This window comes from Panthera tigris, chromosome F2 (genome assembly GCF_018350195.1).
Source record: "Panthera tigris isolate Pti1 chromosome F2, P.tigris_Pti1_mat1.1, whole genome shotgun sequence".
NCBI classification, from domain to species: Eukaryota; Metazoa; Chordata; class Mammalia; order Carnivora; family Felidae; genus Panthera; species Panthera tigris.
The window spans coordinates 75039017-75059130 of NC_056676.1; the positions used below are offsets into that span (position 1 = coordinate 75039017).

General features: G+C 51.6%; 1 protein-coding gene across 11 annotated transcripts in view; it reads right to left on the reverse strand.

Annotated features, from left to right (window-relative positions):
* The window catches only part of ZFAT (zinc finger and AT-hook domain containing), a 251245-nt gene that overhangs the window by 133424 nt on the left and 97707 nt on the right, over nt 1-20114 (reverse strand). For all 11 annotated transcript variants that reach the window (XM_042973111.1, XM_042973108.1, XM_042973116.1 and 8 more), the window contains 3 exons: nt 19264-19413; nt 17311-17484; nt 302-390 (listed from right to left, as the gene is read on the reverse strand). In XM_042973111.1, coding sequence (XP_042829045.1) covers nt 302-390; nt 17311-17484; nt 19264-19413 — 413 coding nt within the window. The remainder of the gene's footprint in view (nt 1-301; nt 391-17310; nt 17485-19263; nt 19414-20114) is intronic.

Genomic DNA, 20114 nt, shown 5'->3' on the forward strand with positions numbered 1-20114 from the left:
TCCTTACAGCTCACATCCTCTCCTCTAAAGCGCTGTGGGTCTCCACAGTGACAGCAGCCTCTTCCCCGGCCTTTGCAGCGTCACACGCAGTCCCTCCCTGGACCTGGTCTCCAAGGGGCAGAGAAATGCCACACTTCTGGAAGGGGGGGGCACACCACGACAGGGGTTCTGCCCCAGGCTCCACGTGTACGAGCTACGGGGGCCCGGGAGCGAGGGGAGCCCCCCGGAGAGTGACTTCTCCACTCTGCCGCGCGACGTACTCGCAGCGTGAGCACGGGCCCCACGTGCCGAGTCCTCTCACCTTGAAGGAGGCGTGCTGTTCCATGTGCCGCAGCAGCTGGGGCTTCTGGGCTGCCGTGTAGTCACACACCGTGCACTTGAACTGCTTCCCTGGAAACAAGGGAGGACAAGGTGAGCGAGTGCGTCAAGGGCCACGCACGGAACCAGGTGCGCGAGGATGCCCCTTGCCGTGTGGGAAGTCCAGAACCTCCGGGGGGACAGCCCACGTGCACAGACACAAGGCAGCACAGCACACTCCGTCCACACAAGTGGCAACACAAAGGGGCTGGCCGTGGAGGGAGAAAAACAGCCGGCCGGGCCTGGGGGTGGGGGGGACCCCACGAGCAACGACATCTGAGCAGGCTCCTAAAGGGAGGGTAAGGTGTCTAAGGTGTGTCCGGCCGACTAGAGAAAAGAGGTGCACACGGCAAGCACAGAGGTGGGGACCCTGGGTGCCCAGGACACCGGAATAGCTGGGTCTTCCTTCCAGGACCTAAAGCGCAAGGTCTACGGTGGGGCAAGCCCTGGCCCCGGAGAGGCTGTGGGGCCGGAGCACCGAGGGCCTGTGGCACGTGACCGAGAGCGTCGCACCGTCCCCAAGAGCCAGGAGAAGGCAGAGCCCCTCAGCAAGGCAGCAAGACGTGTGTCTGGAACCCCTACCTTGGTGGGGACATGAAAGGCAGGTCTGGGGGATGCTAGAAAGAAACTGCACAGAAGCAGAAAACACTGCTCTTTGGGCGATACGCAGGCATTCGTTACTGGGATGAACCAGCCCACAATTTATTTGTGAAGACCAACGAATGGATATACGGGCACACTACCTTTTTTTACCCCTGGTTAGCAGAAGTAAAACCAGTGGCACAGACGCACGACCCAATAGAAACCTGACCTACTTCTGGTAGCGGTCAGTTGCTCACCCAGCGGTTTCTAAGGGCACGAGCCCATCGGGGAGCCAGGAGCACAGCCACGGCACGTGGTAGCACAGAGCCACGGGCCCCTCCCAGGGGACCGGCGCTTCTCTCCTTCTCAGACGAGCCGGGTGAGGGTTCCCTCCCTCTGCAGCCTGCAGCCTCCCGTCCGATGCTCTCTCAAACCAAGTGAAAATGCCTCACGGCACCAGTCACCGGAAAGCCGTTCTCACCAAGGAAAACCCGTGATGCCCAGCCAGTGGCGGGTCTCAGTCCATCAGACTGGACTCTGCTGCACGTGCCTCTGCTAACAGGCCAGCATCCTCGGTGTCGGCGAGGCATTCTCTCCCAACCACGCCTTTTACACACCCGCATTCCACAACAACGCTCTGGCCCACGCTCCACTCTTCTCCTGCTACAAGCGTCCCTGCGTATAACCTTCCCCTGTTGACTTCTGCAAACCTTTAATGCCAAAATCTGTACCTTCCACTCTGACTCTTCTTCATTCTTCTGCGTCTTCGACCCTTCCCCGATCTTGAGACCTGAGTATCCAACTATCTGCTGGACTACTGCTTAGCTGACCCAAAGGTGCTAAATTGGACGCATTCTCTTCCCCATCGACTGGGTCCTATCTCCAGCCCCCGTAGTTCCTCGCCGTCACCCCACCCCCCACACCGATCACTAAGTCAGAGACCTGATAGCCTTCCGCAACATCTCCGTGACCCCAGCTGCGCTCACCTCAGTTTTTCAGCCCTGATCTCACCTCCTAAATACTCCTATTTCTCTGTTGCGATACCTCCACACTGGTGGAGGCCCTCCTCATTTCTTCCCTGAACAAGGGAAAAGCCTCTAACCCGGTGTCCTTGCCTTCAGGCAACTCTCCCATCCATCTGTCATCCACCCATCCAGCTATCCATCAATTAACCGCTTGTCCCCCCCACCTACCCAGCATTCCTCCTCCTCCCTCCGTCCGTCATCCATCCAGATGATCTCGCACATAAGCTCTCCCACAGCCCTTCCTGCACACCCACCAATGACTCCAACAGGCAGAACGAATTTGAAGTTTCAGACCGAGGCCCAGAAGACCCCACAGAACAGAACTAACTTCCCGGACCTGACCCTTCTCTCTGACTTCCACCCTGCATGTTAGGAAGTCTTTCTGTTCTGGCAATGTTCTGCCGAGCCTTTGCTAACGATTTCCGTGCCTGGGGTGCACTGCCTCTCGGCATCTGGCCATTCTCCACTGTAACTCACAACTCAAGTTGAACAACATCTCTGGCAACGGGGCTAGGAGTGAGCTCCCCGCCTCCTTCTCCCACACACCCTCTCCACATCCACATGCTCCTGTCCGTGCCCGACTCTGAGCATCGCCACTGCCTGGCCACAAGCCTGGGCTGCCTTGGCTGCCCCCAGGGACCGTGCCTTCTCCATCCCGGCACCCCCAGAGCCTGAGTGCACGGCACACAGCAAACATATTCTGTGCGTTTTACTGAACTGAACTGGACAAGGAACAAAAAGGAAATTTTGTGTATCTTATGTGAGCAACACGGCAGAAACGGCAAAAGGAAACAATACTATAAACAGGTGAACATAATTACAACCTCATTCCAGGGGAACGCACCTCAAATTCTAGATTCCGCTAATGTTGCAAGTCCTCAGTGTGGGGAAAACCTTTCCACATGACAGGCAGACAAGTCATAATCAGAGACCAATGGCTACTTGTTCTTAAATGTAGCATCATCTTTTTTCAAACACAGAGACGCCCATTTCTACACACCTTGGGTAGAACCTCAGCCACACATACTTCCACGCGGACTCGTGACTCACATAAATGCATCATTATTGTGCTCAGGCAGCCTGAGCAAAATGGTGCCGGGTTCCCCACTGCCACAGAAGCGGGAGGAAAGATGATACAGCCATTCTCCAAAGTGATAAATATTTTCACTCATTACCAACACACTTGGCTCCAAGAGTAAAAGATTAAGTGCTAAAAAGATGCTCTGCAATGAATAAATGGAATAATCACCTCACTTGGGATCAAGAGTCAGCCTTTTATGGATATACTCCCAGGGCTCTGCGAGAGACAAGGAAGAAGGTGGCTCCTCAAGCCAGCCCTACAGAAGTCTCGGAGTCTGGGAAGCAGTTACGACGAGTGTTTCAGCAGAGTCCCTCACACCCCGGTCCACAGGCCTGGGAGAGCACTTGACATAATCTTTTGCTGCCTAATTAAAATAATGCAGTGTAGATCCATGACTAATCATAAAAGAGCAATGCTTTGAGACTATCTTGTTTTCGGTCAAGATACTCCTGAGAGCTGCAGGGAGAGTCGGCCGGAAAACGTAGTATTTACCCGAGGCCAGAGTGACCTCGAAGGGCCGGCGGTGAGACGGCTGTATCGGGCTCACACCACAGCCCAGGAAAAGAAAAGACTGATGACACAGAAAGAAAGAGGTTGCTTGCGTAAGACGTTAATCCGTTCTTCCCACGAGTACTGGCAAGCTCTACCCACTGGGCTACTGTCCATCAGCAGCTGTGCTGGGACTGGATGTCTGTGATCTCAGCCGGGCACCCCAAAACCTGGGGAGGCAGGCAGTGCTAACCTCTCTCCGGGACGAAGAACTGGGATCGAGAATCTGAGCAACTTGCCGGGTTGTCAGACCTATCCCCGGATTGTCCCAGAGAACGCCGGTGAGGCCAAAGTGATAGGACCAGAGTCGCTCTGGAAGGGCCGTCCAGAGCGGCCGAGGTGGGGCAGGGCCTGCTGCCGGCCGCCTGCGTGGACCCTCAGACTCATCTCTTCGGGGCGGCTTTTCAGGGATTTGCCACCCAGCGTCCGAGTCCATCCTCGGAGCAGACAGGAGTCACCTCCCAGCCTGGATTTGGATCCCAAGGACCCCATTTAGAGCCACATAACAATCCTTCAGCTAATGCTGGCAGGACACAGATTCCCCAAAAGGAACAGAATTTGTAACAGCAACGGACATGTCTGCACCATAAAGGCCATGGCACAGGATGGTGGCCCGTTAGAAAGGGGTGCCCAAGAAGGGTCAGTGGAAGGGAAGAACATTCTTTCTGGCTCTGCCCAGCTCGCCCTGTGTGACCCTGGGCTCTTTCTTCTCTGCCACTCGGTGGCTTCATTAGAAGCATGGGGAGGTAACCCCTGCCCGCTCTGAGGATGGACTCAGGCACTGGGCTGCTATTTTCACATCTCGATCGTGCTACGCCATATCTTGTTTATTCACGTAGCTTCATGACAGTGGAACCTTTCAGCTTTTGTCCGTTGTTCTTGTATCGTCCACTGCTGCATCCCAGTGGCTCATCGAACCTTCTCTGGCTGGTCTGGCTGGTCTGCTGGCCCCCTCGCCGGTTGTGGGTACTTTGAGGACAGGGACGGTGTGGCAGTGAGCACATCCTGGCTGTAGGGCCAGCGGCGAGTTACAACAAAGCCCCAACAGGGTGTCAGCTCAGCCATACTCCGTCTCTCCCCGGAACAGACACCACGAAATGGAACGGAATGGAATGAAAACAGGCTTCTGTGAGGAAGTGACAGCCAAGCTAAGCCAGGAAGATGAGGCGGAGCAAACCACATGAGGAGGAGGTGAAGTCAGTTCTGGGAAGAAGTCACCAAACACGCAGAGACCTCAGTCTCTACAAGATCCCTTGGTACCATTATAACAAAGGCCCCTTTTCTGCTTCAGTGACCTCGAGTGCAACCGGTAGAGTCCCAACAAATGTGACTGTCGAATGAAATCAGTGAATGCAGGAATCTAAAGCGCCAAGACTCCAGAAAGCAAACAGATGAAAACAGGACGTGAACAAACAATTCATCAAGAGAGGATTACTTCATTTCAGTTATCAAAAGAAGGCCCACTGATATCAAACACCTACATCTAGCACCACGAACCAGCCAACATTCTAAACGCTTCCTGCAGATCAACTGAGTCCATCCATTCAATCCTCCAATTTACCTGTTCAATTCTGGGTTACCAAATAATTGAAAATTACAGCGACATGGTGAGATCTGACACACATTAATCCAAGAAACGGACCATTTCCAGCAACATGGGGAACTAGCCTGAGAGGGCTGAGCCAGAACACTGCCTTATTTCTGGCACAATGCTTTGAGAGCATTAAGTGGGCAGCGTGATGCACCGTTAAAACACCCGAGACACAACAGCCATCCCGTTCCCAGAAATGAGTCTTAGGGAATTAGGTCAAAAGAAGGAAAAGTTCACATGCGAGAAAGGGTTTCTTGCCACCTAAGTTCTAGTGGGGAGAAAACGGAAAATGCTGCCCTGTCCAAAAACAAGGGACTGGTTATGCCGCTCACGGACCACCCACCACCTTCCTGGGACATTACACACCCCCTCACTGTGCCATTCGTGGACTCTGCAGCCACAAACAATAATTACAATTATTAATTTTAAAGCCATAAGAACGGTGTTTATACTGTACCAACTACGTTCCATAAGAATGTGAGAAATGATTGGAAAAGAATTTTTAAAAGAGTAATTTATTTATGAGGTGACTGAATTCTGAGCACACGTGCAGGAAAGGGCTAGATCTTTGGGGCTGTTGTTTTCATGTCTGCTGTACAACGGAAGAGCATTTCGGATAAATTAGCAGCCGTCTCTGGAAGGCCATCAACTGTGACACACGATTTTAGAAGACAGACCTTTCAACGTGGAACCTTTACGGCATCAGCAGTTCTGAACCTGAAGTTCTGGAGAGTTCGCTGTCTTTTAAAACATCACCCGGGCCCTGCTGGGCTGAAAAAGGCAGTGGCCTAATTTGGCGAATAATCCCAGGCCACTTCTTGTCTGCTGAGGCGGCATTTAACTTCTGTAAACACTCAAAAGTCATTCTGAGCCAAGTCCTGTCAACGAGGAGGGCACAAGAAAGCGGAGTCCTACCACCTTCTGGAGAAACACTCGGGAGGAGGGCTCGCCCGGCTTCCTGACAAGAACAAATACCACAGCGGAAAGGGGGAACCCGCAGGGGCAAAGTTACAGTCTACGGAATTTAGAATCTCAGCTACGCAGGAGTTCCTTCCTATTTGACCCAGAGGCCCAGATGTTAAAGGTCGAAATCCCAACAACCCAGATGAACCTCACAAATAATGTTGAAGGGAAGAAGCCAGACATGAAAGCGCACGTATTAAATGAACTAGTTCATACAAAGTTCAAGGACCGGCCAGATCCAGTACAGAGTTACAAGTGCGGCCGGTTGCTACCTTGAGGAGGAAGCAGGGGATGGCCGCGGGGGAGGGCAGAGGCCTTCTGAGGGACTGGCGACGTCCTGGGTCTTATCCTGGGATGTGGTCACTTGGCTGAGCTGCCTGCGATAGCCCAGTGTGCCGTACCTTTATGAAGCACGCACTTCTGTGCACGGGTATCGTACCTTAGTTTTAGAAAGTTAAGGGGGAAAAAAAAAAAGCACCACAACAAGAACAAAATAGGGTACTTCCCCCAGGAGGGACTTGGGAACGGGCACCACCAGATGAGTTCAAGAAAGAGAGAAGGGGCGCCTGGGTGGCTTGGTCGGTTAAGCGTCTGACTTCGGCTCAGGTCATGATCTCGCGGTCCGTGGGTTCGAGCCCTGTGTCGGGCTCTGTGCCGACAGCTCAGAGCCTGGAGCCTGTTTCAGATTCTGTGTCTCCCTCTCTCTCTGCCCCTCCCCCGTTCATACTCTGTCTCTCTCTGTCTCAAAAATAAATAAACGTTAAAAAAAAAAATTTAAGAAAGAGAGAAAAGATGTGTCGGGTAGTTCAAAGATGAAGTCTGAGGGCAGCAGGACCGTCTGTGGATGATGCTGGCGGCCGCTGCAGGGGGTAAGAAAAAAGACACCGTCAGCACGACTCACCCCTGTGACCTTCGGTTCGGCATCTTTGTAAGCGTCGGGCTGGCGGGAGGTTTCCTCTGCAGACCCCGCAGCTCGTTCTGGAAGCACGACGTTTTACCATCGGCTCCCATCTCCCTCAGAAGGTGCGATCTGGTACAACTCCCCTTCAGAGATGGGAGTGTGGGGGTACAAACGTCACCTCCACTGCTTCTGTTCAGCCCTCTGGGTTTCCGTTAGGAGGAGTCTCCTAACACGAACTCCTCAGCCGGCAATCCACGGCCGACTGGCTGACGGAACAAAGCTGACCACTGACCTGGGGGGCACTGGCTGGGCCTGGTGACAGGACGTGGACAGAACTCAAGTGCCACCGGACAGTAAAGGAAAACACAGGGTCTCGTGTCCGGTGATCCTGGGAACTGCCCTTTACTCAGGCCTTACTCAGCGTGTCATGTCAGGACAGAGGGGACAGGATTTAGCGGTAGGGAGAGGGAAGGAAGGAACAGAAATCCGTTCTCGCCTTGCGTTAGACAAAGCGAGATCCCCCCGCCCCAAGGGATCTGGGAGTGCCCTCCGGCCGAAGTCCTTTCTGCCGTGGGGGAAAGATGAACGTGCAAGACAGAGGGCAGGACAGCCGGTGGAAGGGCTGCCTGGCTGTGCACCCCGTGCTCAAGTAGGAGGCTCTCCCAAGTAGAGGGGAGCAGCAGTTACCCCGCACTTGCTGGCAGCTGGGGCGGGGGAGCTCACTCCAGGATGGATGTCGCCCCCGCCAGGTGACCAGCACCTAGAAAACACACTGGTGAGGGGGCGCCTGGGTGGCTCAGTCGGTGAAGCGTCCGACTTCAGCCCAGGTCACGATCTCCCAGTCCGTGAGTTCGAGCCCCGCGTCGGGCTCTGGGTTGACGGCTCAGAACCTGGAGCCTGCTTCCGATTCTGTGTCTCCCTCTCTCTCTGCCCCTCCCCCGTTCATGCTCTGTCTCTCTCGGTCTCAAAAATAAATAAACGTTAAAAAAAAAAAAAAACACCGGTGAGGATATGGGGGAAAGGGCACGCTGGTATCCTGTTGGTGGGAATATAAATTGGTTCAACCACTATGGAAAACAACATGGAGGCTCCTCAAGAAATTAAAGATGGATCTACTAACCCATCTACAATCTACCAGCCAACGTACACACCCGGAAGAATGAGCAGGATTTCCAAGAGCTATCTGGGTCATCAGAGCATTATTCACAACAGTCAAGGCACAGACAGGCCAAATGCTATCAACGGGTGAGTGGATAATAAAGATGGGGTACACACGAACAACAGGATATTATTCAGCCACGAGAAAGGAGAATGTCTTGCCACTTTCAACATGGACGGACCCTGAGGGCATTATGCTAAGTGAGCTAAGTCAGACGGACAAAGGCAAGCACCGTCTGCACTTCTATGAGGAATCTAAAGCTGTCAAACTTGAAAGAAAGAAAAAAAAAACAGAGTAAAATGGTGGTTAGCAGGGGAAGAGGGGGATAGAGACTGATGTTGCTGAAGGGTTCAAACCTGCAGTGAGGATTACATAAGCCACGGCGAGCTAATGCACAAGATGATGGACACAGAAACAATACTGTACTTAGGATGCAACGTGATAAACACTGCGACAATGGCAATACATCACAGCCATGTAGCAAACTCTCCGAACACCTTAATTTTACACAAGGTTGTGTGTTAAATACATCCAATAAAATAAGAATCCTAACAAAAAAACCATGAGATGTGATCGACATTAACTGAACTACTGCGGTAATCGTTTCACAATATACACAATACGCCAAATCCGTGTTGTACGCCTTAAACCGATACAGTGTTACATGTCAGTTACGTCTCAGTAAGACTGGAAAAACACGCTTAAAAAAAAAGAAAAGGAAAAGAATACAGGCACAGCACCTGTCAGCTTCCTTTGTCTCTTACTTCACCCTCATCTGTTTGATGGGCTTCCCTGAGGATGGCTCCAGCTGCTTAGTTACTTTAAATAGAGCTCTATATAAAACCAGGGAGAGGTGGAGTGGTAGAAAAATCTAAACCATCGGGTGAAAATAAGACCATGCCCTCTGTCTCCTGGCATCTGGAGTCCATCGGCACACAAAGGAGACAAGCGATGGAAAATTCCTTCCGATTTAAGGCACTTTGCTTGAGATACCTGTTAAGTCACTGCTGCCTAATCAAATTTTATGTGGGCCCCTCAAACTTGAAGGGGCACTAAAATACTTAAATATGCACAAACCAGACTATTAGTAGTAATAATAGCTAGAGGCATGAAGGTGAAAACACCTGATTATGACTGTTTATCCAGTCTTACTGCAAAAGGTGATGTTTTGCATAAGTAAATTTATCAGAACACTGACTTTACCTTTTTCAACACTGATACTCTTTAAATATTAACTATTGCACCGTGCCATCCTGATGAGAGAATATCTGAGAGAAGAGAAATGTGATCTTTCCTAAATGACAGAGATGGTGCGGATTAAGCATTACCAATAGCCATCCCTATGCTGTGTCCAGAGCTACTGAGAATATGAGGACACTGACCGCCAGGGGAACAGGTATATCCACCCAACATTTAGAATGAACTGACACACTTAATAGGAACCCAAGTAATCTTCCCATAGCCCACAGTGGGAGGTAATGCCCTCCCCCAAACATATCCGGGTCCCGATCCCCAGAGCCTATTACCTTCCATGGCAAAAGGGACTTTGCAGATGTGACCCAGTTAAGGATCTTGAGATCAATTACCCTGTACCATTCAGGTGGGCTCCGTGAAATCGCAAGGGTCCCTATGGCAGATAGGCAGGAGGGTCAGGGTCACAGAGGAGCTATGATCGTGGAAGCAGAGGGACAGACAGATTGGCAGGGCTCTGCTGCTGCCTTTGAACGTGAAGGCAGGGGCTCATGAGCCAAGGGTACCGACAGACTCTAGAAGCTGCAGAGTCTAAAGAAACAGATTCTCCCCTCCAGCCTCCAGAAAGAATGCAGCCCCTACTTGCTGACAACTTGATTTTAGATTTCTGAGCCCCACAACTGTCATGTAATATATCTGTGTTGATTTAAGCCACTAAATTTGTGCTTGTTTGTCACTGTGGCCACAAGAAACTAACAGGGCTGTGAGGACCGGTTCACGGTCACACAGGCGGGAAGTCGTTCCAACCTGGGTCTGCCCTCCAGAGCCCACCATTGCACCCACTCTGCCTACTGCCTCTCCACACAGCCTGGCCCATGGGGGTGTGCTGCCTAATACAAGAAAAGCTCCCTGGAGCGCCTGGGTGGCTCAATCGGTTGAGCATCTGACTCTTGTTTTCGGCTCAGGTCACGATCCCAGGGTCATGGGATTAAGCCCTGTGTTGGGCTCTATGCTGAATATGGAACCTGCTTAAAATTCTCTCCCTCCCTCCCTCTCCCCGCCCCCCCGCCCCGCCACCTTCTGCCCCTTCCCCCGCTGTGTGTGCACACACTCCCTCTCTCTAAAAGAAAAAAGAAAAAATTTTTAAAAGGCAGCACAGCACACTCTGCAGCAGGTATTTCGCAGAGCACTGTCCCCACAGTCCCAGCACCGGCAGTAATCTAGGCAGTGGCAACTCAGAACAGAAACAGCTACCGCGACAAAAACACAGTTTAAAGAAGTCTCTGTACTTTTAAGACCGAACTTCGGGCAACTGCAGACTGAAGAGACTGATGGCTCTCTGCAATTAGCACATCAGTTCTGATACAAGGAGGAATGGATCAGCGTTAGACATGGAAAGAAACGGAGGGCGGCACAGAGCCAGAGAAAAGAGCAGGAACGGGCAGGGCGCCACAACTGGGTGGAGGTTCCAGATACTTTGCCAGGGATTTGCAATTTGTGGCTTGAGAACCCTGTACCCTGGTGAGGTTTTAGGTAACCAAGCCTTATTCAACAGTTACATCTGTGTATTAGTCTAAGCTAACTATTCAGTGAGCTGTCTGGCGCATTTTATACTACGGGCTGTTACTCCTATGGTTTATAAAAAGCTGAGAGAAAGTGTTTCGGGTGCACCCAGCCAGGGTGCACATATAAAAAGGCACTGCAGTCGGTCCTCCCTCTGTGGCCCGCCACCCAGACACAGGCCGGTAAAGGCCACAGAAACCCACCGAGCCCATGCCCACCCCTGGCCCTTAACCCTTAACTCCAGGGTGAGCTGGTGAAAGGGTAAGAGCGACGAGGATGCTGTGCAGGGACCAGTCGCACTGGAGCCTAGGACATGAACTTGGAGGGGTCAACCAGCCAGTTGCTCAGGTACCACTTTCCACTGGTTAACTTCCCGGTTCCAGACTGTATGTTTTTAGAAGTAAAGAGACCCCGGAGAAGCGGGGCTACTTTATCCTACGATGATTCCGCCTTTAGAGGAAAGACGAGAAAAAGCAAGTCCACACTTACATCTCCCAGAGTATCTCCACGTGTAGCCACGGCATCTCTTATTATCAGCTGAAGGAGCGAGGGGAAAAATGCTACGTCCTCCACTCAGACCTAAGTTCCACACTCGACTCTCCACTTGTCTAATTACGACACAAACAAGAGTGCTTGAAGCTCGGATAATTCCTCTTTGTAAGTTTTGCCAGAAAACTTCTTAACTCAAGTGCATGAGGGCAGGTCAGGTGGGGCGGGGGAGGGGGGGGTGCCCGAAGGAATTAGCACGGAGCTTCAAAGAGCTTTTTATTTCATGATTAGAGGATTCCTGTTTGATTACCTAACAGTAAGGCGCTGCCCCATTTCACCTTCCCCATCTGCTAGGGGAGGCAGAATCCTGTAAGAGCCTCTAGACCGCACATGTGTAGGCCGCCTTCAAAGTAAAAAGGGAGGAAATATGCTACGGCATGATTTTTGCATTAACTTCTTTCATGCCGTTGGCCTACACGCAAAGGGCTTACTAAGGCCCTTCACAGATCAGTGTCCCTCTTTGTACATACTGACTGGCAAACCTTTCTAACTGAGACCTGCACCCACCCTGACCTATCCCTTCCGAGGCACAGTAATGAGCCCCTCTGGGAAACAAGAATGAATAAACAGGGACACATCACTTTAAAGAAGCCAATAAATGTGAAAAATTGGCCTTGCAAGCAGGTAACAGGAGAGGGTAACTACTCAATTCCTTTTCACTGAAAGATACCCAAAAAGATTCATTTAATGGTGAGTTCGTCTACCGTGCTTTAAAACATCCAATTCACAAGCATTTGATTTAATAGAAGTATCCAAGCGAGGACATGGGGGAAATAAGTGCTTCTGTATGCCAAGCACGGTATGCCAGGTACTTTACATTTTTTTCACTCATTCAACCAACAAACATTTATTGAGCACCTACTACACACACACACACACACACACACACACACACACACACACACACACACACACACACACACAAACACACCAGGCACTGGTTTAGGTGCCAGGGCTACAAAACAAAGCAGATGTAGAAGGTCAAAACTCCTGGGGCACCTGGGTGGCTCAGTCGGTTAGGCGCCCGACATCGGCTCAGGTCATGATCTCATGGTTCATGGGTTCGAGCCCCGCATTGGGCTCTGTGCTGACAGCTCGGAGCCTGGAGCCTGTTTCTGTGTCTCCCTCTCTCTCTGCCCCTCCCCCACTCACGCTCTGTCTCCCTCTGTCTCAAAAATAAAAGCAAACATTAAAAAAAATATTGTTTTTTTTTTTTTTTTTTTAAAAAGTCAATGGGGCGCCTGGGTGGCTCAGTCAGTTATGCGGCTGACTTCGGCTCAGGTCATGATCTTGCAGTCCGTGAGTTCGAGCCCCGCGTCGGGCTCTGTGCTGACAGCTCAGAGCCTGAAGCCTGTTTCAGATTCTGTGTCTCCCTCTCTCTGACCCTCCCCCGTTCATGCTCTGTCTCTCTCTGTCTCAAAAATAAATAAACATTAAAAAAAATTAAAAAAAAAAAAAAAAAAAGGTCAAAAATCCCTGCTAGAGCAGCTTACAGTCCAACGGAAGACACAGCAAGTCAAAAATAAGGAAATTACAATGCACGTTAGAGACAGAGGACAGTAAGAGACACAGAAGAGGGGTACCTGGGTGGCTCAGCTGGTTGGGCGTCCAACTTCAGCTCAGGTCATGATCTCACAGCTTGTGGGTTTAAGCCCCACATCAGGCTCTGTGCTGACGGCTCAGAGCCTGGAGCCTGCTTTGGATTCTATGTCTCCCTCTCTCTCTGCCCTTCCCCCACTCACGCTCTGTCTCTCTCTCAAAAATAAATAAACATTAAAAAAAAAAAAAAGAAAAGAAACACACAAGAAAGTACGAAGGAACTGGGAAGAGTTCAAGTGGCAGAGACAAACACATGTTCGTCACAGAAACGACACAGGACACCTGAGACAGAGAAGGCAAGAAGAGACACCTCAGGGCCAGGAGGGCTCTGAAGGATCTGGCGGGCTGCTGGAGTTTGACACACACCCAGAAACGGGGAAGCCTTCCACATAAACGGTTGGAAGCACGGGGAGACCGGGAGACGCCCCAAGAACAAGTGCGGAAACCTGCGGATTGAGCACTGTGAGCTTCCAAGAGGGAGAAGTCAGCGCGAAGGTGGCCCCAGGAAAGGAGACTGAGAAGGAGCAGCGAGACAGCAGGTGAAGCCCAGGTAAGTGGGTGCACCTTCTGTCATCTGATCCCCAAGGCCATCAGGCACGGGGGTATAATCATCCCCATTTTACTGCTGAGGCAACGGAGGCTCAGAGAAGTAATGTGACCCAGGCCACGCCAAGAGGCGGTGGGAGATAAGAGCGGCTCGGGCCTCCACAGCCCTGCCTCTGCCTACCCCATACAGCTTCTCTGTGAGGCAAGCTATTGAATCATCACCGACACAACAGAGTAAAAACCAAGTCATTCCAGGCAGGTCTTAAACGTCTGTTTCCAAATAAAGAGCTGGGGTGCCTGGGTGGCTCAGTCGGTTAAGCGTCCCACTTCAGCTCAGGTCATGATCTCACGGGGTTCATGGGTTCGAGCCCCGCATCGGGCTCTGTGCTGACAACTCAGAGCCTGGAGCCTGTTTCGGACTCTGCGTCTCCTCTCTCTCTGCCCCTCCCCTGCTCATTCTTTCTCTCTCTCTCTCAGATATAAATAAACATTAAAAATAAATAAATAAAGAGCTAATTCTAGGGTTACAGGCTGACAGCCTCATCAAAGCAGCCAAACCCCTGATCCCAGCACTTCTCCCTGAGGAATTCAAAGCACGTGTCATGTTGTCACATAGCTCCCAAGGGCATCCCTGGGGAGGGAGAGAGTGTCCTTCTTTGGTGGAGAGTAGGTTATTTTTCTTAATTTGACCAATCAGTTTCAAAGCTTATCCAAAAGGATAATAACTGAGAAAACCTAAGAGATGTCCAGAAAAAAAGAAAAAGAAATAACATGTGTGCATACAATGATTTATAAAAATGGATTTATAAAACCATACTCTAGACACAGATTATCCAAACAGACAAAAATCTCAGAACATGCCCAGCATCTTGAGAAATTCAAATTTCAAAACAAAATGAACAGAACAGATTTCTCTGCAAATATTTTAATTGGTAACTGTTAAAAAAAAAAAAAGATCCCTATCACACCCCACACACCAAAATAAATTTCAAGGATATTACATTTAATAAACATTATAAACCCCCAAAATAAAACTTGAAGAAAATACAAAAGAATTTTCCCCTAATACGTGGAGGGTTTCTTTCAACACAGAGAAATCATGAAGAAAAAAATAAAGGAAAAGACGGGTAAATTTACATATGCAAAGTTATTTTACTTCTGTACATAAAAAACTGTGACAAACAAAATGTCAGTGCAAATGGTAAGCTGGAGGGAAATGTTTGCACCATTATAACAAACCACTGATATGCAAAGAGCTTTTAAAATTCATCAAGATGTGAGCGCCACGGAAAAAGTGGGTAGGAGATGGAACTAAACTTTTCTCAAAGCTTTTTTAAAACTGCAAAGAAAAAGAAGCGCCTATAGTTTGATCATAGGTACACAGCAGACTGTCCATGAAGCTGGGACATCTGGCCTGTGATCCAGCAATCCACACATCAAGCTGGCCTTCGAGACAACACGAGACTGGAAGCCCTCGGGAAGAAAAGACCAGCCCCGACTCAGACTGGGTGAAGCTACCCTGCCCCACGGAGTTCCAGATCTTCACCAGCCACCTGCCTCTGGACTCACAGAGCACAGAGGCGGAGAGGGACCCAGGAAGCGTGACGGTCTCATGTCCTTGTCCTGACGCACCAAACTCAGGCCCAGGTGGGGCAGACAGCTGGTGCCCTTCAGGAAGGCTGCCTTCCTGCTTTGACCAGACACCTCCTTTGCCTATCCAAATTCCCTTTCCTGCTGAAGGGCTCGGGGAAGCAAGTGACGTGACACGTGTCATAAGCTGAGTATGTCACTGCCGTGCCCGCCCTGACACGCTGCCCACTCCAGCGGTCCCCTCCGCACCTGACGGTGGTCGGTCCACAGCCCCTGATCAGACACGCCCCGCCTCCCCAAAGCCTTTCAGGCCAGAACCCAGACCTCAGAGCCCTGCATGAGGCCACAGTGTCCCTCCCTGGCCCCAAGAGTGCCCCCCCAGACCCTGACACCACAGCCCCGTGGACACCCCAGAACTCCCGGCACTGAGGACGGCCGCTCGTCATTAGTGACACTGTGTTATTAGGCGTTTCAGTGAGTTGGGTGCTTCCATGTCAAAAAATAACAGAGGCACAGAACTCATGAATAATTACATGACTTAATGCTTTCATTACTCAGGATAAGACTGCTTTACTGTCACTGCATTTTTAATTATTTTGCTTATGGATTTTCTTATTTATAGCACACTGCTGAAGTCTGAATAGTTATGGCTCTGGCCTCCACTGAGCCTTGGGCAAACCCTGGATCTTGAACTCTAACGAAGCCTCGCTGAGCATGCGGCCTCTCCACAATACCCCAAGCTCACCCAGATGCACACACACACCAGCATGGGTTCCCTGGAACATTCTACAATGAAGGTGTCACCTAATGGCTATATCGCTCTCGAAAAGTAACTGTTGAAATCACTCTGATTGTTACGGTGAACTCCAGTTTTTGTATATGATTGTGCTTCAATACCAATATACTTATAAATGTGGTATATTCACAACACCCTGCGACAACTGGGGTTTTTAAAGGAAAATAAATAAAGGTTAAAGGCCTTTGTGGTTTAGCTGCCTGGCTTCCTACAACGATTCTGCGTGTCTTCCCTCTATCCTGCCCCTCTCAGGGAGACTCTCCTGGACACTGTGACCACTGCCCACCACATGTCCTGCCCACGGCGACTCACACCCTCCTCCCGGGGCTGCGAGCCGCCTTCCATCACCGCATCCATCTTCAGCACAGCTGTGTGTGGTTCCCCCCCCCCCAACCGCCCCCCCCCCCCCCCCGCTGGGCTATAAACTCCCCAGGGCCGGAGGCTGCTCCTTACTGACCCTACACCCCAGGCACAGCTGGACCAGAGGAAGAACTCGATCCATGGTTCTTAATGAAGGAATGAAAGTAGAAATCCACTGAAGTGTACTTCACCAAGGTCAGATTTGCCCAAGCATTGTGTGTATTTTAGACTGAGCCCCACTTTGGGGCTGAATATCAACCCCTGCGGTGGCTTAGCTGATATGCATCCACTTGAGTGTGAACCAAGTGGACCAGGTGTGATCAGGTCGAGTGTGATCATGAGCGTGGCTGCCACTCGAGGTCCTCAGGCTCTGGTGGGGGTGGAGGGCTGAAGAAGGTTCCAACTTTGAGATCAAGGCCTCCCGAGGGTGCCTTGTTCCCTGAAGCAGCGTCCCCTCTGGCCCTATGTATACACACGAGTGTGCGCGCACACACACACACACACACACACACACACACACACAGGGTTCAGCAAGCACTGGTGGAGGTCAGGCAAGCCTCCGACACTGAACACAGGGAAAATGAGGAAGCAGGTGAGTTCTGTCCCCTCTCTCCCAGGACTGAAATTCTACAAGACACAGCTCTGTCTCGCCTGTAGGCAACACATCCACAGTTTCTGCTGAACTTGGAATGTCAGCTTCAAACCACACTTTTGGGTTTTTGTGGGTTTTTTTGAGAGAGAGAGAGCACATGATGCCAGACACGGGGACCCATCCCACTGACCGTAAGATCACGGCCAGAGCCGAAATCAACAGTCAGGCGTCTAACCCACTGAGCCACCCAGGCGCCCCTCAAACCACACTTTCAAGAGGGAAACAAACTCACTATGGTACAGAGTCCTGGACTCACCGTCAGCAGTGTGAAGGAGCTTGTGACTCTTCAACGTCCCTTTTGATTTGAATTTCTTGCCACACATGTCACACAGGTGGGTTTTCTCAGTGCTGTGACGGTTCATGTGAGCCTTGAGGTTACTCTTGCTGCGAGTTGCATACTCGCACAAAGAACATTTGAAGGGTTTCACACCTACCAGAGGAGGGGAAAAAAACACACAGAATCACACACACACACACACCCCTATCTGCACCCGTGTGTGCATCCCAAGGATACATGTGCACATCCACTTTGAACAAGGCAGTGCACCTGCCTGTCCCTGAACATGGCGCACACCTGCCTCGCCGTGCTCCTCCATGCTGTTCCTTCGGCCCGCCACGCCCTTCCTCCCGGCTCTGCCAGGGCTCCCCTGGGCGGTCTCCTCTGGCCCGCCCAAGCGAATGTCCTCGACCCCTCTGCTAGCTGTACTGCTACAGTGCATCGCAAGCCGTTCACACTGCCGCTCCCCGCGGTCTGGGAACCCCTTGAGGGCACGGACCCCGGGCAGTCCCTGCAGCACACGTTCACTCAATCCAACGGGACTGAGGCGAGCTGACAAAAATTCAAGGAAACAAGGGTCTGTGTGCAAAACCCAACGTGCTCGGGCACCTAGGATCAGATGTGAAAGCACGTTTTCATACACCCAACAGAACCCTGACATCAGCTGGTGTTGGGCTAATGGCCTGGACTGTGGGGTATCCTGGCTGCTCTCCCTTCGTTCAGCAAACACCTGCTGAGGACCTGCTCCGTATTGAGCGCGGGGTTGGGGGGGGGGGGTGTGTTCTCTGAAGCGGAGAAGCCCCTGCCCCTGCGGCCTCTGTCCGGGGGGGAATGTAAAGTGAAAAAGGCTGCGACACCTGGTGCCACGGGCATGGGGAGAGGGACACCGTTCCCGACACCGAGCGCAGGGGGAACCTGCCACGCTGCGCGCCCGGCAGGTTCAGCCCCTGTCTGCGAGGCCTGAGGCTTGGCAGTGGAGGAAACTGAGGCTTCAGGGAGGCTGCAAGGTGTGCCCGGGGCACAGAGCTGGGGTGCACCCTTGCTGGTAAACAAACGCACCTCCCCAACCGCGGCTTTGACCTCAGCTCCTTCTGCCTGGCGTGGGCCCTGCTGCATTGCTGACCAACCCGACCGCCTCTCCCTTCCTGACAGCACTTCCCCCGAGGCCTGAGAGCAGGTGCTTCTGGCCACGCCGTAGAAACTCTTCATCCTCTGTCCTCCCCAGGAGCCCTCGTTTTCCTGCCCGCAGCTTCCCAGTTTCCTAACTCACAGGCGGGACCTCTGCAAACATCCGGAAGGGCTCCCCCTGCCCCCACCACCGAGCCTCACCCCCAGGAGAGCCGCGTCCCTACGGCGGGAGGCAAAGTAGGTGGCCCACTGTCTCTGGCAGTCTCCCGACCTCCAATTGCCCAAAGCCCCAGAGTGTGCTCCCCGTTCCTCCCTTCTTAGGCAAGCACCCCGAAAGCACAGCCTGTGTTCCTCCCGCCTCCTGGATTCTTCCTGCACGATGCTGGGACCAGACGACGTTCTGCTGTCCTCTTCGCCTTTGCTCATTTGTCCAACACCAACACTTCCTCAGCACCTACCGAGCCAGTGCACCACGGCCGCCACCAGTCACCTCCGTGACTGAGACAGTGCTGTTCCTGTCCTCCTGAAGCCCACTGCCTAGTGCAGGGGTCGTGCGGATTTATTTCGCTGCAATCCCAACGAAAGCTACAAAGAACTGCACGCCTCTGCTCACTGCACTTGCCACTGAACAGGCAGTGACTGAAATCACGGAGCTCAGCTGGCTGCTGCACACGTTTCTGGGTAAGTGGAAGGAAGTCTAACTGCAGGGCGCATGGCGACACGGCTTCCCCCTAAAGCGCTCCCGCGTGAAGCTCAGAAGCAGGACATTGAAAGGATGCTCCATCCTGAGAGATGAGTACTCACCTTCGTGAGCCCAAATATGACGCTGAAGGTCTGAGCCGTTCTTCATGAAATAGAAATCACAATACGGGCACTTCATGGCTCTCTTTCCAATCAGCCCTTTCAGCTGAACCCTCCTCCCGAGAACCTCGGAAATAGTGCTCATGGAGACCTCTAGATGAAAAGCAGGGTGATCATCAGAAGCCAAAGGAGATCGGCTCATGAAAGATGGACGTGAACCTCGTGACGGTGCCCGAACCCCAGCACTAACATGACAAATCCAGTTGTGCCCCATGGAGTCCAGCAATAGAATTTAGGCCTAAAAGTTAAACCAGAATCTACAAGTCTCAGATCTAAATATCTGTGAGCATAAAACGTGAGGGACAGAGAAACAATGCCACAAGGCACCATCACACAAATGCAGGACGTGAAATCATCTACAGGAGAAGTGACCCGGTCCCTCCAACAAATTGATGTCACGGGAACAAAAGTGGGCTGGGGTGTCCCACAGAATACAAGACACTCGAGTGACGTGACAACTAAAAACAAAATGCCTGAGTCTTGATTCAAACAATCTTCAGTGGACTCGGGAAATTTTAAATGAACTAATGGTAGGTAATGATAAGGAACTGCCATTAATTCTGTTTGTTTTGCCTGATTTTACTTTTGTTTTTATTTCAATTCTAGTTGGCTTGGGGCGCCTGGGTGGCTCAGTCGGTTGAGCGTCCGACTTCGCCTCAGGTCATGATCTCACAGTCCGTGACTTCGAGCCCCGCGTCGGGCCCTGTGCTGACAGCTCGGAGCCTGGAGCCTGCTTTGGATTCTGTGTCTCCCTCTCTCTGCCCCTAACCCAACTCGCATTCTGTCTCTGTCTC